The sequence below is a fragment of the Dysidea avara genome, chromosome 5, assembly GCF_963678975.1.
Source record: "Dysidea avara chromosome 5, odDysAvar1.4, whole genome shotgun sequence".
NCBI classification, from domain to species: domain Eukaryota; kingdom Metazoa; phylum Porifera; class Demospongiae; order Dictyoceratida; family Dysideidae; genus Dysidea; species Dysidea avara.
This window is the reverse complement of record NC_089276.1, coordinates 41,997,468-42,021,415: the sequence shown is the minus strand read 5'-3', so window position 1 is coordinate 42,021,415 and position 23,948 is coordinate 41,997,468. Positions and strand designations below refer to the sequence as shown.

Here is a 23,948-nt window from a genome sequence, read left to right as displayed (position 1 = left end):
GGTGGTTTTAGGTATGAGTTTTCAATTACTGGCCCAACATCCCTGATGGTGTAGTGGTGGTAAAGGAAGTCACCCCCAGTGAATATTTGGAGAATATTGTCAAAGTTTTGGCTGAAGTGAAGGCTTTGGGGATGGCTAAGGGGAAGTTGGGCACCAGAGTCAGCAACTCACAACAACTTTGTTTTGCCAGGCTTTCTTGGGATTTTCATCAAGCAAATATGACAGGTTAGGGCTAGATGGAAAGTCGATGGAAGGAAGGATTAAAGGAAAGTGCTTTGATGGAGGAGCAAGAGGGGAGAGAACACTAGAACAATGTTATTGAGGAAATTATGAACAGAATGTTCACGCATCAACACCTGGAGAACGATCAGAAGATTTGTGCAACAACTTCAAAGGGGGATGTGAACAAAGCCACTGACACCAAAGAGGAGCTGGCAAGATAGGTTTTCAAACAGTGTGGCGATGGATGAAATCAGGCTGGTTGATGTAGAAGGAGAGTCTACAAAGAGAAGGAGAGTTGCTGCTTACCACATGGTGGCAGATTTAAAGAACTACAACTATGTAGGCACCTGATTACAAAGGCACAAGAGGTTGATACATATTCAACCAATGCTGATGGCTCTTGCTGTTACCTCGCTGATTCGGCAAGAAATCAGGGTGATAGATGCTAAAATAGCCAAATCTATGCTTGTGAGTTTTTACCAGAATGAAATGAGCAACCTGCAGCTACAGACTAATTTTGAACACCTTCTGGGGTGCTCGTATGCAGCAATACTGCGTGATGTGCAATCTCCCGGGCACTGGAGTGAAACATAGCAAAAAGAAGCTTTGGGTGTAAAACTTCACAGCAAAAAGGTTTAATTAATAGTTGCTTTATCCAAATATGCAAAACATTAATTAAAAATTGTTCAATTGAGATTTTCTATGACTTTTACTTGTGCCCAAAAGGTGATCCGGTCACATAATATACTTTATAAATTACCTATAGGTTGAAATCATTCCCATTATTAGTGGAAACTTTGTGCAGTGAGTAACTGCATGGCTAAAAGGATTCTACAGTACATATACTCTAGGAATACATATTGAAAACTGTTAGTTTGCTGTGTCAAACACTTCATCTTCTAACTTGTGCTGTTAACTGCAATTACATACCAGATTTCTGTGTGTATTTAATGACAATAATAGTATGACACTACGACTTGTTCTCAGTTACTCCACTTTGCTAAAAACCTTTGTCTGTTATAAACAAACTACTGTTTTCCAGCCCAGATTATAGCAAGTTCACCTTAAACTTAGAACACTTCCAGTAATAACACATACGTATGCTGTAGGTATGATACACACATGATGTGTTGTAGTTCCAATCTGCCATGAATTAGGATTATACAAGTGTCTCAGACACAATAAACACAACAAATAAGTGATCGGGTAGGGTAATACTACAGTACAAGATAATTTAAAGATCTTCAAATGCTTTTTGTCTTCTCTCCATTTCCTCTGACCTGACAGGAGCATCTTTAATCTTGTTACTCCTCAACACTCTCCTCCACCAACTGGGTTGCCTCTCGTCACCAGCTTGTGATATTTCTTCTACCTGTAGACACAAATCACTATATCAGTGGTTATGTGTGGTGTGAAATGTATGTAGTGAGTACTATGTAGTATATTGTAATATATGTGTGTGTAGTGTGTGTGTGTGTGTGTAGTGTGTGTGTGTGTGTGTGTGTGTGTGTGTGTGTGTGTGTGTGTGTGTGTGTAGTGTGTGTGTAGTGTGTGTGTGTGTGTAGTGTGTGTGTAGTGTGTGTGTGTGTGTAGTGTGTGTGTGTAGTGTGTGTGTGTGTGTAGTGTGTGTGTAGTGTGTAGTGTATGTGTAGTGTGTGTGTGTAGTGTGTGTGTGTGTGTAGTGTGTGTGTGTGTGTGTAGTGTGTAGTGTGTGTGTGTGTGTGTGCGTGCGTGTGTGTGTGTGTGTGTGTGTAGCGTGTGTACAATGGAAAGAACACCTCACTACTGCTGAGTTGGCTGGCACATTTGGTATGATTGGGCCATGTTACCCGAATACCTGACACAAGACAACTCAAGAGCCTTTTATTTGATTGGCTCCCTCAGAAGTGCCCTTCTCTCAGGGTGCCAAACTTCTTTGTAGGGACAAGGTCCATCAGGATCTGAAGAAATGCGGTATAGATGAATCATCTTGGTACAAAGGAGCTCAAGATCATACCAAATGAAGATTTTTGGTAACAAAAGACTTGATCAGCACATGATGGCACCATGTTTAACCCATGGCGGCATGGCATCACAACTCACTCACTCGTAGAATAAACTTAGCCTCACTATAACTTGTAAAATGCATTTCATAGCAAGATGCGTTAGCACTGAAGTGGACACACCCATAGAGGTCCTGTTGGGATAACCAGATCCTTCCCAGACTTGTGCGCAATGGCGTAAAGTGTATCCTAGTATAATAGGCGAATTAAATTGTTGAAAACTAGCAAAGAAAGTGATAGCTTCTGTTAGGTTGAGACAAGCAGGAGATGGTAGATGTTTTTCTGATGTAACTCCTTACTGTAATAAGTGTTTATGCTCTTATCTTTAGAGCACCGACACATATTAAGGAGACTTTTTGGAATGATTTACAAGGATGTTTAGCTGCAGTGCCTGGTGGTGATACATTGTTGATGTTGGGTGACTTTAATGCTAGAGTAGATTATCGTAAGGGTGATGATGATGATGATGATGTGTGGAGTGCTGTGCTGTCACTGCTTTGGACTGGATGTAAGAAATCAGGCTGGAGAACTGAAGAGTTCTTAAGCTTTTGTGAAATAAATTAGTTTACCCATCATGAACACATGGTTTCAGAAGAAGAAACAACATTATAGAAGTTGGATACACCCATTGTAGCATGATTGACTTGATGGTTGTGTGATGAATTGATTGCCAATTTTGTGTGGATACCCAAGTGATGAGGGGAGCACCAGACACTACCCCCCTAAGTGTATTTAATTTCAAGGGTTTAACTTTTTGTCATTCCAGAAGGCACAATACATTCGAGGATTTATATTATCGCGGTTGCACATGAAGCATGGCATCTTTTGAATGTGAGTTGGTGATTCGTGAATACCATATTTACCAAGCAATTTGGATGGCCAGCTATGGAGAAACATTTAACTGTATGAGAGAAACGGGCAATATTTTTGACCCGTTTGCGGTCGCTGTTGTAAGAGATGGTGAAGCTACATGCCAAGTTAACATCAGCTGCTTGTTTGCTGTCTTTACAACATAGCGGCTCTATTAAGTAAAAAGTCACAGGCAGCCGCCAATACTCAAGAGATCTTCCTCAAGGCGGGCTAGAGATTCCTTGCACTCTTATGTTTGAAGGTGACGAAAAGTTTATTGAGAAGGTCAAGAAGCTCATGAAGTTGACTAATCTCGATACAAATAAGCTAAGGGAGTTGATTGCTGCAACCGAGCTGCACCAATGCCAGTAGCTGCAGATACTGATGATAGCTGCCATGTCACTGTTATAGTTGAGGAGGTTGAGGATACGGATGAAAGCACAACAAGTTATAAGAGGAGAAAACTCAATGACTCTGAAGTGGATGATGTGTGGGTAACAATTCACAAAGTAATACTGAGAATGTCAGACAAGGCAGTGTTATTAAGCAGTGAACTCGATGACAAAATTGTCGGTGCTGCCCAAAAGTTTCTCCTTTGTAAGTTTCCATCGTTGAATGGCTTGCGATCTACACTAGCCACATTGGAGTCTGGGTAAACAATTATGAACAAATAATTCATTGTCGTTCAGACCATTGGATGACTGTGAGCACAATAGGCTGTCAGCCTGGTGAAATAAAAGTGTATGACTCGCTGTATGATGATGTTGATGTCACCATCAAGAATAAGCTAGAGAAGACCTTTGCTTGCAAACTCCACTACATCATACCTAGATTACAGAAGCAACAAGGAGTGAAAGATTGTGGTCTGTTTGCAGTAGCTTTTGCTACTAATTTAGCTCATGGAAGAAATGCTTTTAAGTTTGACCAAAGTTAGATGCGTCGTCACCTTTTGTGCTTGCAGATTATAAATCAAAATTAATCACATGTACAGGTTTAGTAAATAATTACAATTAATATGTGACCTAATTTTAGAAAACCGTCGATATACGCACAATTGTCTAAATGCATTTTATTTGTTCTTTGTTTTCTACAGGGACAGAGGAATGGACTAGCTAAGTTTCAGCTTCATAAGTTAAGCAGCATTGGAAATACAGCACTAGACAGCCAGATGGGCAAATAAATGGACAGCCAGATGGGCGACAGCCAGACAGCCAGATGGGAAAAACTTTTAGATCACGTGGTCTGGCGACCCTGATCGGATGTTGAGTCTTAGTGGCCTTTCCTTCAGCAACTGATACGCTTTAGGACTGTAGACGGTCTTCAAAAAAGGTGTACATTGCTGCTGGTTTGTAACGGTTGCTTTCTCTCACCTGTTTTTCAGGTCGTGGTGGGCTTTATTTCAGTTAACCTCTGATTATGCTGCGTCAAAGTGCTCGTATCCGCGCGCGTGAAGCTGCTGTTTCTGCTGATGATTTTCCGTCGTCCAGTGTGGATGACACTGAGTCGAATAGAAAGTGGTGCTGCTGTGGGGGACGTGATGACGGCCGGTTAATGCTCAATTGTGATCGACAACGTGAGGGTTGTTGTGTATGGTACCATTATGATTGTTTAGGGTTTTCACTTGCTGAAAGTCAGAGACTGGGAGGTTCTGAAGCAAACTTTGTATGTCCAAATTGTTCCAATCTTGATACAGCTATCCCTCCTTCTAACTGTGATGCTGTTTCTGTCAGACAGAACCCAGAAATTAGTGATTCCTACCCTGTTTCCAAGTTCAAGCCCTGTACTGACTTTATGTGGAATGACGTTACTGGTGAGAGAGCTTGTGAATTTTTCACATCAACATATGAAGAGGTCATTCATTGGAAACCAAATATATTTTTAATACCTTTTGGGAAAGCTGGAAAACTCTTTGTACAGGAATTAGCAAGGCTGTACCAGGCCTTTGCAGAGGATTCTGCACTTGGCTCAGTTGCACTGCTGGCATGTTCAGTGATGTACCCTTTACTACTACAGAAGCCTCACCAGCAGAGCCGTGCTAAGGATCATTCTGTTCACCTCCTGAGGAGATTAAATTTGTGGAGCAAGGGCTCCTTTGATGCTCTTCTTAAGGAGGGACGTTGTATTCAAGACCACCTTAGCCGCTCCTTGTCATCTAAGAGAAAGCCCGATGACAAATCTTGACTGTTTGACCATCTGATGTCAGAGGGAAAGGTCAGTATGGCCCTGCGCCTATTATTAACTGACTCCAAGGGTGGAGTGTTGTCCCTTGACTCTATGATTTCTTCGGGTAGAGATTCCTCTGGTCAACCCATTGTACGTACAGCTAGAGACATTTTACTGGAAAAACATCCCTTGGGTAGACCAGCTAATCCTTCTGTATTGCTCAATACAAACTACAAGGCACCTAGCCATCATCCAATACTCTTTGAGTGCCTTACCAGTGAGGTAATCAAGTGGGCATCACTCCATACCAATGGGGCAGCAGGGCCATCGGGAGTTGATGCCTATGCCTGGAGACGAATGTGTACTTCTTTCAAAGAAGCCTCCGCTGGATTGTGTAAGGCCTTGGCCTCTGTGTCTCGCTACCTTTGTACATCCCCGATAAAGGACCCTGCAGCCTTGATTCCCTTTGTGGCCTGCAGATTGATTCCCTTAGACAAACGTCCTGGTGTACGCCACATAGGTATTGGGGATGTGCCCCGAAGAATTGTAGCAAAGGCAATACTGTTTGTAATTGGTGAGGATGTTATCTCTGCTGCTGGTCCTTTGCAGACTTGTGCTGGTCATGCTGCTGGCTCTGAGGCAGCTGTTCATGCGATGAAGGAAATGTTCGAGAATGGTAATTGCGAGGTTGCACTCCTTGTTGATGCTTCCAATGCTTTAAATTGTGTTAATCGCCAGGCTGCACTTCACAACATCTCAGTTCTTTGTCCATCTTTTGCAACCGTCTTGCACAATACTTATGGTGCACCTGTTCGTTTGTTTGTAGTGGGTGAGGGGAAAATTCAATCAACTGAGGGTACAACTCAGGGAGACTCCCTTGCAATGGCCATGTATGTTTTGGCAGTTGTACCTTTGATTAGACATCTCCATACAACAGTGCCCAATGTCTCTCAGGCATGGTTTGCGGATGATGCTACTGCTGTTGGATCACTCTCAAAACTTTTTTCCTGGTGGCAGCATCTCTCTTCTGTTGGACCTGATTATGGTTATTTTACAAATGCTACCAAGACAGTCCTAATTGTGAAGCCAGAACATCTATCCACTGCACAAGTTATTTTTGCTGATTCTAATATACAGATCACTGCTCGTGGCCAGCGACACCTTGGTGCAGCTCTGGGTACAAGAGACTTCGCTGAAGAATACGTGGCTTCAAAGGTTGAGTCTTGGACTGCTGAGGTATCTGCCTTGGCTGGAATTGCAAGTAGTCGGCCACATGTTGCATATTGTGCTTTAACCCACGGTATGATGGGCCACTGGGTCTACCTGATGAGAACCATTCCAAACATTAGTTCTTTACTTCAGCCATTAGAGGATGCTATCAGACTCAAACTTTTTCCTTCTATCACTGGACATGTTGCATGCGCCACCGGTGAACGTGAGTTGTGCTCTCTGCCATGTCGTTTTGGTGGGCTCGGTATGGGTGACCCTACAGCTTTCTGTGAATCTCAGTTTGATGCTTCCCTGCGAATTACTGCACCACTAAAAGACTTGATTATTAGTCAGGTAGCACATGCTCATCCCCCAGATACTCAATCCATCAAGGCTCAGGTTCACCAACACCGGCGTGAGGCTTCTAAGAAACGGGCTCTTGAGATCAGAAATGGTCTCTCTTCACAGCTTCAAAGAGCTATTGATCTGAATAGTGAACCTGGAGCCTCTTCTTGGCTTCTGGCTTTACCACTGCAAGACCAGGGTTACCATCTGACAAAGCAGGAGTTCTGGGATGCTCTTCACCTGCATTATGGATGGACTTTACTGAATACTCCTAGCCACTCTGTGTGTGGCTCACCTTTCACTACTGATCATGCAATGATCTGTCGACATGGTGGTTTGACCTTTGTTCGCCACAATGACCTGCGTGATACAATTGCTGAATTACTTTCAAATGTTTGTACTAATGTTGCAATTGAGCCACCACTTCAATCCCTGTGTGGCGAAGAACTTACCCCTCGATCAGCTAACTGCCAAGATGATGCCAGGGCTGACATTCATGCATGCGGATTTTGGGGGCGGCGGCAAAGTGCCTTTTTCGATGTAAGGGTTTTTCACCCAAACGCACAAAGCTACCGCAATGTTTCGATACCATCTGTGTATAGGCGTCATGAGATGCAGAAGAAGAGGGAGTATGGTGACTGTGTTCGTGAGGTGGAGTTTGCATCCTTTACTCCATTGGTGTTTGCCACAACTGGGGGCATGGGGAGGGAAGCCATCACATTTTATCGCCGGCTTGCTGAGCTCCTTTCCAAACGTAGTGCTTTATCGTACAGTAGTACTTTGACATGGATTCGCTGTATCCTGTCTTTCTCCCTGTTGAGGTCAGCGACGATGTGCATCCGTGGAAGCCGCTCCATCTCGTTTAGATCACCAGATGCTTCCCCGGAAATGGGCCTAACAAAGGACCCTAGGGACTTTTAGATGTCCCGCTTTTCAGTTGTTGTCCAGCACGTTTGCCTCTTGTGCTGGGGGTGGTAGGAAAGGGCATTACATCTAGCCCAGGTAAAAAAAAATTATATAAAAAAAAATAAATAAATAAATAAATTGATATGTACAGAAGCTATCGAGAAAAGAGTCTACAGGCGCTTACATAAACCATCATAACTTACTGATACAACGGCGTACAGAATAGCATCTTCACTCATTGTGTTCGCCATGAATTTTTGCATCCACCAATGTATAGTTTTACCCCAGGCACGCTTCTGTGTTCAAGAAGGAAGGCAAATTCACTGAAAAACAATCGTCAATAATTTTTTTTTTGTCATCGCAACGTAAACAAATGTCTGTAACTTTGAAATCCTTTCATGTATGGAAATGAAACAAAGATTTTTGTACTCCCAATGAACAGGCAAACACGATGATGCCCAGGATTTATCCATGGGAGGCTTAATCGCCCACCAGTGAGGCGATAAACACTTGCATAATTTTTTCTGGAGCTAGCATTTTTTACCCATATATAGTGTGTTTTATTACAAAAGTACTATTGTGCGAATATCAATGGTTTTCCAAAATTCAGTCACATATTACAATTAACTGTTCAATACAACCCTTGATACCTGCATGTCGAAATCCATTAATGATAATACTTGGACGAGAAGAAATGTGTGCATGCAAAAATCGATCATCCAATTTGCAGTAATTGGCTTCATGGTACCCATACGAAGGTCCACTTCTTCTGTCATTCCCTTTTCCAATTGCTGGCAAATCTGCATACCACACCATTCTTGAAATTTTTCTCTCAAGAAATCCTTGGCTGGCTTGTTTACTGACAAGTCCAATGGCTGCAGACGATCTGTACAGTTATTGGGTATGGTGACATAGAGAATATGGTTGTCCTCTAGCAGCTTTAGCACCTGAGCTGTACACTGTTCTTTGAATACATCAAAGAGGACCAATGCAGTGTGGTCATCTCTAAGACCAAGTGATTCTCTCTCCTTTTTAACCTAAGGAATCATAATATTTTCAATGTGAACAATTGTTGCTGTCTCATTGGCCCAGTGGTTCTCCGTATGGGTAATGTGCCAGTCAGCAGAGAATGGAACGCCTTTTGGATGGCATTTGGTTTGTGGTGTCTTTGTAAATCAGTTGTATCAGTAGCTTTCCAAATAGTGTGTACGTAAATATAGCAGTTATCTGTCATTTGTCATCAACGGTGGCGATCTCTACCCTCTTAGCTCCTTTTTTTTCCCATTGTCCACTGACTCGAGGGAACAATCTTTGTAACAGTGTGATCCCAGTTGATGATCAAACTCGGAGGGACAACCTCCATCTCCACAACTACACATACATTAGCCAAGAAATTACTTTTGATTTCCTCACAATTATCTGGCAAAATCTTGCATTTGCTGCTTCCCTTTCTTTTAGTGTACTCCATCCTACGCAACACACTCATGGTCCACTCCTTGCTTAGTTTCATAGCTGGCTTCTTCCTGGTATGCTTCATTACTACTCCAGTCCCTACACCAATCACAACACTTGTGCCCATCGCTGTCCCTCGTGACCTCATGTCGCCAATCAATTGCCGCAAGTGTATGTCTAGCTTTGCACCGAGAAAAGGAGGCTTTCCACACTTTTTACTTGGCAAAGAGTCAACTGTTACAGCTTCTCCTACTTTGGCCTCCTTTCGAAGTCTGTGCACTTCATGGTTATAGTAATTACGCCAATCTCTCACCGCACTGTCTCTGAGTTTCTTGTCCTTAAATTTCCTTACAGCACTGGCTACTCCATGCTCACTAGCATATTTACTAATGATTGCCTTTTTAGTATCCGAAATTATCTGGTATTCTTCCCCTTTCCCTTTGCTGGTTGCATGAAGCACCACTAACTTCTTTGTAAACTTCGTTAATGATGGATGGCGATCTTCGCGATGCTGTAGCAGACTTCGTGCCTTCTTTAGCAGGACGTAAAAAGGGTAGCAGTGACATTGTTTTCACAAACACGTGGAGATCCAGTCCTAAAGAAATAGAAGCGGATATACAGTATTTGTATGCAACACTGAAAATTTAACTAAACTTAATATTTTCGTGGGTACATGGCCCCATGAAATCCACGAAAATTTGAACCCCTCGGAAATTACAACACGTCTGGTATCTGCATGGTTAGGGCCAAACTGCATTTTAACTTTCAAAAGATTGCTTTTAAACAAACCAGCATGCAGGAAAAGTCTCAATCTGTGCATCATTTGGCTTGTGAGAGTATTAGAGAGAGAAATATCATGAAGTGTTTGCTGAGAAATTAAACATAGTGAATGTTGTGGAAGTGTCTAGTGAGAGTTGTTGGTCTGTGATGAAAATATCTTTGCTGACTGCTGCTGAGGAGGTTGTTGGATATGGATCTAGAGTGCAACCTGATTGGTTTAAATAGTGTTCTGAAGTGTTGACACCATTGATTGATGAAAAGAATGCTTGTAGGGAAAGAATGCTACAAAATGATATTCCATCTTTGAGGTAAGAGTTTTGTAAGTGTTAACGTGCTGTTAAGGCTGCAGTGGATATTGCAGACAAAACAGTGAAAAAGGGAAAGTGTTCAGTAGGATTGTGTGAAAAAGTTACAGATTGTGGTCGTAAACCTATTCATTCACAAGTGACTGCTATAGTAGATGAGAATGGTAATACTTTGAACAGTCATAGTGATGTATGTGCTAGATGGCAACGTCATTTCCTTAATGTTTTGAATATCTCTAGTTGTTTTGAAAAGGAAGTTCTGAACTCTATGATACAGTTACCAGTGAGAGACCATCTTGATGATGTCCCAAGTTGTGAGGAGGTAAAGTTTGTTATCAGTAGTCTGAAGGGTCACAAAGCTGCAGGATAGTCTGGTGTACTGCCAGAATTGTTAATGTGTGGTGGCTCAGTGATTGTTGAGAAGTTGGTTAAGTTTTTTGACTTAGTATGGAGAGATGAAGTGTTGTTAGGGATTGGTATAATGGTCTCATTGTACCAATACCTTAAAAAGGTAATCTCAAGCTATGTGATAATTGGAGGGGGATCAGCCTACTCTATGTTGTGGGTCAAGATAGATCGAAGCTGATTGCAGAAGATATTCTACCTGACTCTTAGTGTGGTTTTAGAGATGGAAGGGGATGTATTGATATGGTAGACAGTTAGTTGAGAAGGCTAGGGAACACCAACCAGACTTATTTGTATTGTATGTAGACTTAAGGAAGGTGTGCCTAGATCTACTGTGTGGCATGTCCTAGAGAAGTTAGGAGTTCCTCCAACAATGATCTTCATCATTCAGTCTTTTCATGAGGATATGTCAGCAAAACTGATTGTTAGTCAAGAGCTTACAGAGCCTATTGGCAGGTGTAATGGACTACGTCGAGGTTGCACAATGGCCCCTGTCTTGTTTAGTTTGCATTTTGGTGCAGTAGTAGATGACTGGAGAAATAAGTGCTCTGCAGGAGGGGTACTATTTAGGTACAAACATGGCCATAAGTTGATAGGTGATAGAACTGCTAAGTCCTGGCTACTTCTTGATATTATTACAGAGTCACAGTTTGCAGATGATGCTACTTTGTATGCCACCTCAGAAGAGAACTTCATAGCTGTGGCTCAGTCTTTTGTTGATGTAGCTAGTAGCTGGGGGTATTTAGTTACACTAAAGGTATGAAGATAGGAATGAGCCAAGTTTTGTGGATGGTGTGCCAGTGTGTGAACAATGTGGAAATGGTCTACCTTGGTAGTACTATTTTTAATGATGGTGGAATAGATAGTACTATCAAATCAGAATTGCAAAAGCAGCAAATGTCTTTGGTTGTCTCAAGAAGTCTATTCTCATTAACAATTGCTTACTACTGCTGTTAAATGTGCAGTGTACAAGGCAGTGGTATTGGCCACATTATTGTATGGTTCAGCGTGCTGGGCTGTCAAGGCTTGTCAGATACAACAATTAGAAGTATTTCATAATTGCTGTGTAAGATGAATTTTAGGAGTATCTAGGCATCAACAATGGACTGAACACATAATAACTGATGAGTGTGGGATGGATAATGGTTAAAGTGTGTATTAAGAGAGAGACGAATAAGATGGCTAGGTCATGTTTGTAGAATGAGTGATGATCAACAACCCAAAAGGCTTTTGTTTGGAGAATTAATGAAATATAGGCCTTTCTACGGTACTAAACAACGTTGGAGAGATGTGGTGAACATTCAACTAAAAATACTCAATATATATATCATTGAATAACTGATATGATTAACACTAAGAGAAGTAAGTGATTTCAGCTATACGCTAGGGAAGTTACAGATAGCCAGTGTACAATGTACTATTGGAGACTTTCTAAAGTGTGGGTGTTGCCGTTTATTCCATTATCAAAGTGATCTATTTCATCATTTAAACTTCTGCAATGGTCAACTGAAGGTTCAAAACACACACTTTGAATGCTCTTGTGGACAAATTCTCTATTGTCAAGGTGATCTCACATGGCATTTACAGTTGTGCAAGGAGCATACTAGATTCTTAAGGACAAGCTATCATCAACTGATGGGCTTACAAGGTGTGTGTGTGTGTGTGTGTGTGTGTGTGTGTGTGTGTGTGTGTGTGTGTGTGTGTGTGTGTGTGTGTGTGTGTGTGTGTGTGTGGTGTGTGTGTGTGTGTGTGTGTGGTGTGTCTGCGTGTGTGTGTGTCTGCGTGTGTGTGTGTGTCTGCGTGTGTGTATGGTGTGTGTGTGTGTGTGTGTGTGTGTGTGTGTGTGTGTGTGTGTGTGTGTGTGTGTGTGTGTGTGTGTGTGTGTGTGTGTGTGTGTGTGTGTGTGTGTGTGTGTGTGTGTGTGTGTGTGTGTGTGGTGTGTCTGCGTGTGTGTGTGTGTCTGCGTGTGTGTGTGTGTCTGCGTGTGTGTATGGTGTGTGTGTGTGTGTGTGTGTGTGTGTGTGTGTGTGTGTGTGTGTGTGTGTGTGTGTGTGTGTGGGTGTGCGTGCATGTGTGTGTGTGTGTGTGTGTGTGTGTGTATGTGTGTGGTGCTAATAAAAGAAGGATCCTACACTCACAAGGGCACTACATATAGATATTGTTCTATCCATTATCTTACCAATGACTCCTCCATCTCATCATCACTATTAATCCTCCATAAGATGTTAAACAAGAATAGTATGGTCCATATCATCAGGAATAATATGATCAATATCAACATAGTGTAATCTATTGCCCGATTGGACGTTGCCCCTGCTCCAATCAAGATGGCCATAAACTGAACTACACAAATCACTTCAGCTGATATGATCTGCAAATATACAACATGTTAGTACATACATATATTAATGTGTACATGCCATAAGTTACCACTCTCAAAGTAGCAGATTGGCATACACATACTAGTATATTAAAAATTATAAATTTAAAATAAAGTAGGAATCCAAGCGATAAAAAAAGTAGTGAAACAAGAGAAGAACGATGATAGCTATTATAGCATAGCTTGGTAGGAAATCCCTACTTTGGCATGATATAGCCATTATTTTGTGTTCAGTGCCAAAGTAGGAATTTCCCACTGAGCTATGCTGTAATAACTACCATTGTTCTTCTCTTGTTCCACTACTTTTTATCGCTTGGATTCCCACTTTATTTTAAATTCATAATTTTAATATACTAGTTTGCTTAGTTTTTTGTTAAGGCATACAGCTCGCTATAAACATGTGACTGTTCTATTAGGGTGACTGCTGTGTTAGAGTATCTCAAGTCAGCCTGCAAAGATGTGCACTTGCCCAAAAAGGGGCGTAGTTTTGATCAATTATAGAGTATCTCAAGTCAGCCTTCCAAATTGAAGGTGTGTGGTCGCTGAAATACAGGTAGTGCAAAAGGGGTGTGTCATTGTGGTTTCAATTGATAGATTGATAATGCGTAGAATGAAGAATGGGTGTGATCTTGTGACCTATCATGAAGCTACAGTACCTCCATACAGTACCCTCCATCATAGATTACATCAGGAATATAATTTATTCCTCTGTACAGTAGCGTAGACTAAGCACCTTAAATAATCTTGTGGCATCTATTATGCTGCTTAAAGAAAGTGTTGATACGGAAAATTAATGCCTCGATATGGTTTCGTTGGATGAAGAAGAAGACAAGCAGCCTGATTGAAGATAAAAGAAAAGACAAGGCGCAGAGGGACTACACTCGTGGGAACCCCAAAAGGCACATCCCACTGGTGAGTTTGTTATTGTGGCGTAAAATGGTAGCCGTGCACTGCTTCGTTTGGCCTCCAGGCTTGCGACTGTGGTCAGGCAATCAGGCAGTCAGTCTAAAATTCCAAGTTTTGGCAATTTTTTTAAATTCTGTATCCGGCCACCTGTAAGCATTTTGTTGTATTTAATGCTGTTTTATGTATTATATGGACTAGTACTCTTCCGTAAAGGTGATTTTCGTCTCGCAAGATATCTCTAGGATGATTTTTAAAGGTGGAATTTTGGGCAGCGTGCAAAATTTCACCTGGATTCCTACTTAAACAGTACAACGTCATACCATTTGATACCCACACACACACACACACACACATAATGCTTTAGCAATTATCATGTGCACACACACATACACACACACACACACACACACACACACACACTACAGACACACAGTGCACACAAACAGTACACACACACGCACACACTACACACTCACAAACACACACACACACACTACACACACACACAACACACACACTACATGCACACACACACACACACACACACACACACACACACACACACACACACACACACACACACACACACACACACACACACACACACCCACACACACACACTACACACAAACACACACACCTCAAGGAAGTTGTACACTCCGTAACTGCACACCTGAAGCTGTAACTCCCAACCACTAGAATGTTAACCAGTATTGTTATTACATGCAGCCATTACAACTGGGCTGAGATGGTACATACGTATCTGTTTGGCTGTATAGTGTGATAGGACAAGGTTTGTATAGTGTGATAGGACAAGGTTTGTATAGTGTGATAGGACAAGGTTTGTATAGTGTGATAGGACAAGGTGTGTATAGTGTGATAGGACAAGGTTTGTATAGTGTGATAAGACAAGGTTTGTATAGTGTGATAAGACAAGGTTTGTATAGTGTGATAGGACAAGGTTTGTATAGTGTGATAGGACAAGGTCTGTATAGTGTGATAGGACAAGGTCTGTATAGTGTGATAGGACAAGGTTTGTATAGTGTGATAGGACAAGGTTTGTATATTGTGATAGGACAAGGTTTGTATAGTGTGATAGGACAAGGTTTGTATAGTGTGATAGGACAAGGTTTGTATAGTGTGATAGGACAAGGTGTGTATAGTGTGATAGGACAAGGTTTGTATAGTGTGATAGGACAAGGTCTGTATAGTGTGATAGGACAAGGTTTGTATAGTGTGATAGGACAAGGTTTGTATAGTGTGATAGGACAAGGTTTGTATAGTGTGATAAGACAAGGTCTGTATAGTGTGATAGGACAAGGTTTGTATAGTGTGATAGGACAAGGTTTGTATAGTGTGATAGGACAAGGTTTGTATAGTGTGATAGGACAAGGTTTGTATAGTGTGATAGGACAAGGTCTGTATAGTGTGATAGGACAAGGTTTGTATAGTGTGATAGGACAAGGTTTGTATAGTGTGATAGGACAAGGTTTGTATAGTGTGATAAGACAAGGTCTGTATAGTGTGATAGGACAAGGTTTGTATAGTGTGATAGGACAAGGTTTGTATAGTGTGATAGGACAAGGTTTGTATAGTGTGATAGGACAAGGTCTGTATATTGTGATAGGACAAGGTTTGTATATTGTGATAGGACAAGGTTTGTATAGTGTGATAGGACAAGGTTTGTATAGTGTGATAGGACAAGGTTTGTATAGTGTGATAGGACAAGGTGTGTATAGTGTGATAGGACAAGGTTTGTATAGTGTGATAGGACAAGGTTTGTATAGTGTGATAGGACAAGGTCTGTATAGTGTGATAGGACAAGGTTTGTATAGTGTGATAGGACAAGGTTTGTATAGTGTGATAGGACAAGGTCTGTATAGTGTGATAGGACAAGGTTTGTATAGTGTGATAGGACAAGGTTTGTATAGTGTGATAGGACAAGGTGTGTATAGTGTGATAGGACAAGGTTTGTATAGTGTGATAGGACAAGGTTTGTATAGTGTGATAGGACAAGGTTTGTATAGTGTGATAGGACAAGGTCTGTATAGTGTGATAGGACAAGGTTTGTATAGTGTGATAGGACAAGGTTTGTATAGTGTGATAGGACAAGGTTTGTATAGTGTGATAGGACAAGGTGTGTATAGTGTGATAGGACAAGGTCTGTATAGTGTGATAGGACAAGGTTTGTATAGTGTGATAGGACAAGGTCTGTATAGTGTGATAAGACAAGGTCTGTATAGTGTGATAGGACAAGGTTTGTATAGTGTGATAGGACAAGGTTTGTATAGTGTGATAGGACAAGGTTTGTATAGTGTGATAGGACAAGGTCTGTATATTGTGATAGGACAAGGTTTGTATATTGTGATAGGACAAGGTTTGTATAGTGTGATAGGACAAGGTTTGTATAGTGTGATAGGACAAGGTTTGTATAGTGTGATAGGACAAGGTGTGTATAGTGTGATAGGACAAGGTTTGTATAGTGTGATAGGACAAGGTTTGTATAGTGTGATAGGACAAGGTCTGTATAGTGTGATAGGACAAGGTCTGTATAGTGTGATAGGACAAGGTCTGTATAGTGTGATAGGACAAGGTCTGTATAGTGTGATAGGACAAGGTTTGTATAGTGTGATAGGACAAGGTTTGTATAGTGTGATAGGACAAGGTTTGTATAGTGTGATAGGACAAGGTCTGTATAGTGTGATAGGACAAGGTTTGTATAGTGTGATAGGACAAGGTTTGTATAGTGTGATAGGACAAGGTTTGTATAGTGTGATAGGACAAGTTTTGTATAGTGTGATAGGACAAGGTTTGTATAGTGTGATAGGACAAGGTTTGTATAGTGTGATAGGACAAGGTTTGTATAGTGTGATAGGACAAGGTTTGTATAGTGTGATAGGACAAGGTCTGTATAGTGTGATAGGACAAGGTTTGTATAGTGTGATAGGACAAGGTCTGTATAGTGTGATAGGACAAGGTTTGTATAGTGTGATAGGACAAGGTTTGTATAGTGTGATAGGACAAGGTGTGTATAGTGTGATAGGACAAGGTCTGTATAGTGTGATAGGACAAGGTTTGTATAGTGTGATAGGACAAGGTTTGTATAGTGTGATAGGACAAGGTTTGTATAGTGTGATAGGACAAGGTTTGTATAGTGTGATAGGACAAGGTTTGTATAGTGTGATAGGACAAGGTCTGTATAGTGTGATAGGACAAGGTTTGTATAGTGTGATAGGACAAGGTTTGTATAGTGTGATAGGACAAGGTTTGTATATTGTGATAGGACAAGGTTTGTATAGTGTGATAGGACAAGGTCTGTATAGTGTGATAGGACAAGGTTTGTATAGTGTGATAGGACAAGGTTTGTATAGTGTGATAGGACAAGGTTTGTATAGTGTGATAGGACAAGGTTTGTATATTGTGATAGGACAAGGTTTGTATAGTGTGATAGGACAAGGTTTGTATAGTGTGATAGGACAAGGTGTGTATAGTGTGATAGGACAAGGTTTGTATAGTGTGATAGGACAAGGTTTGTATAGTGTGATAGGACAAGGTTTGTATATTAGAAACAATGCACCGACGTACTGGACATTGGAAAGCATCAAATACAAGGAAATTTTTGAAGCAGATTGTATAGTTTTATAGGGTTTTGTAGACTACCCTAACTTTTCCTCCAAGCAATTCAATCATTGTACAAATGAATAGACATGAAAGTTGTTTAGCTACAAAAAGTTTATTCCAAACTTCTCTATATTTGTTCATCTACTCCTCAACTATTCAAATGCATGAATGTACACCACATGTAAAGGGAATGCTCAGTGTAGTATATGAAGTACAGGTATGGTTACTATCAATACCAATATATGTACCAGTATAAAACACCATTAGGTTATATCTAGAAGTGTATGCCATGATGTCTACAATCTATTACGAATCTTTAAAATGTGACACAAATTCTGCAAATGTAGCTCTTTGCAGAAATAACATTTGCTGAATTTTTATTTCATTTTGGTTATTAGATATGCAATGGAAGAGGAGAGAGAAGAGTTGATACATGGCTACCATGTTTATGAAGATAATGAATTTTTGTCATAAGCAAGGATTTTACTTGCATAAGAGAAGTGTAACATGTGTAATAGCTAATAGGAAAATTGTGTAAGACCGAGGATGGATAGTGAACAGTTATAGGATGGATAGTGAACAGTTATAGGATGGATAGTGAGCAGTTATAGGATACATGCAAAACCATCCAATGAGTAAGTGAAAACATTTGCTCAGTAAATATGTAGAGCCTTCACACTAGATGTATCTTACTATATAATAACACAACATTTGTCTTGCAATGTTTGCAGTCAAGAGAGATACTAAAGTGTGGTTTAGGTCACTGTGTATATGTGACCATCTCAGCAAAAACCTGCCTAGTTTGCACAAGCATGCATTTTGAAAAAAAGAATGCATAAAATTATGAGCATGTTACAAAGAAACTTTAATCAAGCCATTACTCAAAGAAGCAGGACTCAAATTGATTAGAACTATACACCATCTTATTTGCCTGCTAACTTTTTGTTTTGTTTCTGTAGTCCCAACAGTATGTGTGTCATGTGCATTGTGTACAATGTAGTAGATGTACGTAAACCAGATCATTGTCATTTTCTTTAACAATACCACCTTCATATGTACATATATGTGCAAGTAACTACAGGGCTAAAATTACATATACCTGGGTCGATCCACATCCCAACACTGTAGACTAATATTATGGCTGCGAATGTAGTTCGTTGTCGGTATAGTATCTGCATGTACAAATTGATTTCTTTGTTCTTCCCATTGTCTAGTGCTTAGCGCTTAGCGCTTAGCGCTATAATTCCACACAATAAGCTGAACTTTGGTGATCCACTCTTTGGACACTAGAGAAAATGCTGAGAAAATATGGAAGCTATGTAACTAGGTGGATTTTTGCTGAGACGGTTGTATATGTCAGAGTAGAGGCAAGTACAAGGATTACAAGAATAATGCCATTATAGACATGAACAATATTAACACTGCAATATAACATGTTGTACCATTACAAACATTACTTACCTGTAAGGACGACCAATGATCACTAAAATGAGGTAGACAACACTGATGGCAAAGTTAACACTTGTTAAGTAGATGGGGCTATGTAAGGACACAAATAAATATTATCAAAGTGAGCACCCATCAAAATTATTAGCAACACTTGTACATGGAGCTACAATTGCTCCACAGCACTACATACGTACAATACAGCCCAAGTGCAATATCGTTTCTCTCGAGTGTGTGTGATTAAAAACTGTCTAAGCAAAGGGAACGGCAGCCATATCACTCACGAGTCGTTAACAGGGATAACAACTTGCGAACGAAATGGTTTTGTTGCATATAAAGATTGAGCAAAATTACAATTAACAACACACATAAGAGGATGTATAGAACTATTACTTAGAGATATAGATTCAGTAAAATTAACTGATCCTACCCTTTACGCACACAAGGTCAATAGCTGCTGACTCTTTGAGGTCAAAGCAGTGGTAGGAAGATCTAGAACCTCTCAAACAAGTGATGGCAGCATGGAGTAGGGAAAAACTCAGTTTACATCTTAGCCAATACAGGGTCTTGCTGTAATTGTATTGTATTGTATTGTATTAATGCTTTACAGTGACCAGCACTGAAGGTCTGCAGCAACATGTGCTGCAGCCTTAGGATTACCTAACCTAATTTCAAGGACTTAGACTTAGTGACTTATAGCTGAAAAGGTGTAACGGAAAAGGGGCCAAAGTAAGGAAAAAAATCCCTCCAACCCCAGGAATCGAACTGCAGGTCACCCAATGTCTAGTTGGGGCCACACTCAGTCTCCTCCAGGAGGGATGGATTTTCTTCCTTAATCCTAAAGTATTTATTGTAATACTGTCCATTTTTTTTCTGATAGCAGAGTAGCTATTCTCTTGTACACTACTGTGGCCAAAGGACCCATGTCTCCAGTGCACGAAAAGACTGAAGGAGACAATGTCCCATGTTCTATTTCACGAATCCTCTCTTTGTAGTTTCTCTCCTTCTCTAGCTCTGCACTCCTGTAACACTGGGGTAAAGATACTGAACAACGTGTGGGAGCTAAAGGATTAACTAAACACCTTGACAAGCACCTTGACATCAAAATAAGTGTTCCCAAAAATCATTGGCAACAACATCAAGACGGACCTATACTGAAAAGATTCCCCTGATAATGGTTGTAGAGATGGTTCAACTTCGACACAATGACATAGTTCAGTTAATAGTCCAGCAGTGATGTTTTGAAGCTCATTGTGATGAATTGTAGGGAGACCACCACATGGGCAACAAAGGGCATGCTCAACAGAGAATTGCTTGCCACACACACAATTGGACAGCAACAGTGGTGGTCACCAACCATATTGAAGGCACAAGGCATCACGAAAAGCAAATTGTTGCCACATCCTTTAATTTGTGAGTTTTTTTCAATTGCATGTTCTCGCCAGAAACGACATTGCACTTGGGAGGCACCATTACGTATTAGGTGTTTACTGGCTAGCAAGACACACAGTAGCGTGTTGTGTAGCCAAGAAAGCCAGTGCGCAGCACTGTGGGTATATTGACAAGTAGAGCTGCAAGATTTTCACATTGACGATATATCAGCAATGGATATTACTAAATACCACAATCCACTCAAAAACAGCCAAGCTGTAAAAAAGGAGTGCGGCCCTCAAAAGCCTGGGTGAAAAACGTTGTGAAATCAAGGGTGGCGGCCAAGAAATGGCTGCAATGACGTTAACGCTAATTAATTTTAACAATGCACACAGCCATCATTAAAAATTTTTAGCATTAACATCATTGCAGCCATTTCTTGGCCGCCACCCTTGATTTCACAACTTTTTTCACCCTGGCTTTTGAGGGCCGCACTCCTTTTTTACAGCTTGGCTGTTTTTGAGTGGATTTCACTTCTTTTTGTGTTTTCAAAAACCAAATTCTGCACCTTTTTACTGGGATATGATTTCCAGGCTGTTGTATCACAAGTTTTGCTAGCATAGCACTTATTATGATGATTATGATGATGATGATTGGCAGGAGTAGGTCATACTGGTCTGCTCGCAGACCACCTGGGAGCGAAACTAAGTTAATACTACAAATATACCACTGATTGATACGAAAATGGCTCTGATTTGATGAATAGCTACTAAATTGAGCCTCAAAGTGTTGCAACAAAAGTATGGTGCTAATGCTCTAATAGAGCACACATTTTTGCTTTCGCTGAAATCATCTAATAGAACACACATAGAATGTTGTAGAACAATCTAGATTTTCTATTGGTAGATCAGTTTTACTTATTAAGCTAGAATTTTCATTTATAAGGTAGAAATTAAGTGAAGTGATCAGCCGAGATAGCAGTGGTTCAATGGTTAAGGATGTAGGCGTTAGGTATGGAGATCCTTGGTTCAAACTCTGGCCATAATAAGTTCATTTTTTTCGACATTTTTATGCACTTTTTTGCCCCCCAGTGACTGCTCTATTAGAGTATCTCGATCCCACGATTTTACACTTGCCCAGTTTTTGCTTTATAACTTTGTAGCTATAAGTCTGTTGCTGTTCTAACCACCAAAAGGCACTCCTATGATGATCAGCTTATGTACACACGAATTTTCAAGTTATTCTTCTACTTGGTTTACCCTGTAGCCATGAAAAAAGTTTCATCTTTTTTTACATGAATAAATGCTCATAACACCTTAGATATTTATCAGATTCATAGCAAACTTGGTACACAAATGTACCTTTATACGTTCTTTACTTATGCCAAATATCGATACAATGGAGTTACAAGTTTGTGTTTTACAGCAATTTTTGCAAAGTGTGCGAAAAGAAATTGAAGCCCCCGTAGCCCCCCTACGGCGAAGAAAAAAAAAACGAAGAAATTAAAACGAAACTTTGGCCACTCATATCTCAGAAACGGCTAAGGAGATTTCCTTCAAATTTGGTATGTGGCGTGGCCTACCTGGAGGGCACCTCTGTAGTGAAACTAGTTCCAATCGGATAAGGGATCATGGAGCTACAAAAGTGTGAAAATTGTGTTTTCTTTCTTCCTGTAAATATACTCATGGTGTGGCATGCCGGCTTCTTTGGCCGCACGACACACTACCATGTGTCTTGATATTGTATTATTTCAAAAAACTTATTCGTGTAGGTAAGACAAGACTGCTACTACTATTAGAGACATATTATATTAGGGCCTAAATGAACTTAAATAAATTCGAAGGTTTGTTCAAACAAACAAACAATTAACCACTGTTGCTCCTGTAGATAAGAAGAATTCAGGTAAAAACATATCCCAGTAGCTAACTTTGGGTGGTATTTAAAATAAGTGTAGCTGTAAAAAAGGCTGTGGCCTACAAGACCTGGGTGAAAACGTGAAATCAAATATTGTAGCCAAGAAAAATGGCTACAGTAATAATGGGTGCACTATTAGCTGTCACCTTTGATTTCACAATTTTTTCACTCAGGTTTTTAAAGGCCACATCCTTTTTCTACAGCTTAGCTGTTTTTATTTTTATTTTGCATGGATAAAATTGTGACCCGCTGAGCAAAAACCTGATTGGTTAGCATTTTCTTTGAATTTCATTTTATAACTTTTTGTTGTCTAGAGGGAAAACCAATGAGCTGTTAAAGTGTCAGCCTTATCTGGTAAGTGCTTTTGGAGTAGACAACAATAAGAGCAAAACCATCAATTTGTACAGTGCCTATACAGGAAAAAGTACAGGTACTTGTTTAATTGATCATAAGCATTGAGTGCAATGGACTACAGAATTGGGACTACTGTCATTCTATAGGACATTCATCAAGGTATAGTGTTTGGTCCATGATATTAAACAAGAAGGATGTTCAAGTATAGAAATGGTGATGATAAAGTTACATGTATATTTTACCACAGTGTAGCCAAACATGCGCAGCTCAGGTTTGCTTCATGGTTCAGAAATAAAACAAAACAAAACAAAACAAAACAACAACAACAACAACAACAATATTCTTACTCTCCATAAAGAGGCAAATCCATTGGTATATTAGATATTTCAATTCGAGTCTTCTTTCACTGAATCACTTAAAACATGCATAAATTATTTAGGTAGCACATGTTTTTTACCCAATGTATTTCAATGGCATTCACCTCAAATACAGAATTATGCAAACAAGTTGGAATTTCACTCAGCGGGTCTCATTTATGTGCACAATGTAATCTCTTCAAGTGCTAAACATATTTTTGTAGTGTAGTGAATATACCTTTAGGGTTAGGGTTAGGGTTAGGGTTAGGGTTAAGGTTATACCTTTCTGATAATGTGACAACAATGAATCTATGTTATGTCTTCAGATGCATTTTAATAATTACCCTTCAAATCCGGAATTAATTTTGAACATACAATAATGTGTAAGTGTGAACTACAGGCAGAGCATCAGGTTTCCATTACTGTACAACAGGATATTCTTATACATGACATGAAACCAAATTTCATGCACTACAATAACATGTAAACAGTTTTATACAACACTAAAGGGTATTTTTGATATAAAGTGATGAACAGCAGACGTTGTCTTTGCTGGAACTTGATGGGCATTTTTTATAATACAAGCATCCATTACAGGATCACATGATCCTTTGTATACCACTAGATTCTATAGCACATGAGAATTCAAATGGCACTTGCCATAGCACAAAGTATGGTGAAGATGTTCCTTGTTTATGTACAGTAATGGCAAACATTTGATGAAGAAGGCTGTTTTCTAAGTGGTGTGATGAAAGGCGTTTTACCCAACTGCATCGATGCTTGGTGCCATTTTATCATGGAGTTCATGGTGAGTAATGTAGTATCTGTGGGATATTTCTATCATTACTACAAGAGTTCATAATATTATGAACTCTTGCTACTACTTGCAAAGTTAGTTTAGTTTTTACTAAGGCATGCGTCA

General features: G+C 40.2%; 1 protein-coding gene across 1 annotated transcript in view; it reads right to left on the bottom strand.

Moving 5' to 3' along the window:
* Positions 1 to 1,280: 1,280 nt before the first annotated feature.
* The window catches only part of LOC136256862 (putative leucine-rich repeat-containing protein DDB_G0281931), a 59,936-nt gene continuing 37,268 nt past the window's right edge, over positions 1,281 to 23,948 (bottom strand). The window contains exons 11-14 of the mRNA XM_066049923.1: positions 19,047 to 19,124; positions 14,605 to 14,659; positions 12,858 to 13,049; positions 1,281 to 1,594 (exon numbers count right to left, since the gene is read on the bottom strand). Coding sequence (XP_065905995.1) covers positions 1,457 to 1,594; positions 12,858 to 13,049; positions 14,605 to 14,659; positions 19,047 to 19,124 — 463 coding nt within the window. The 3' untranslated portion in view covers positions 1,281 to 1,456. The remainder of the gene's footprint in view (positions 1,595 to 12,857; positions 13,050 to 14,604; positions 14,660 to 19,046; positions 19,125 to 23,948) is intronic.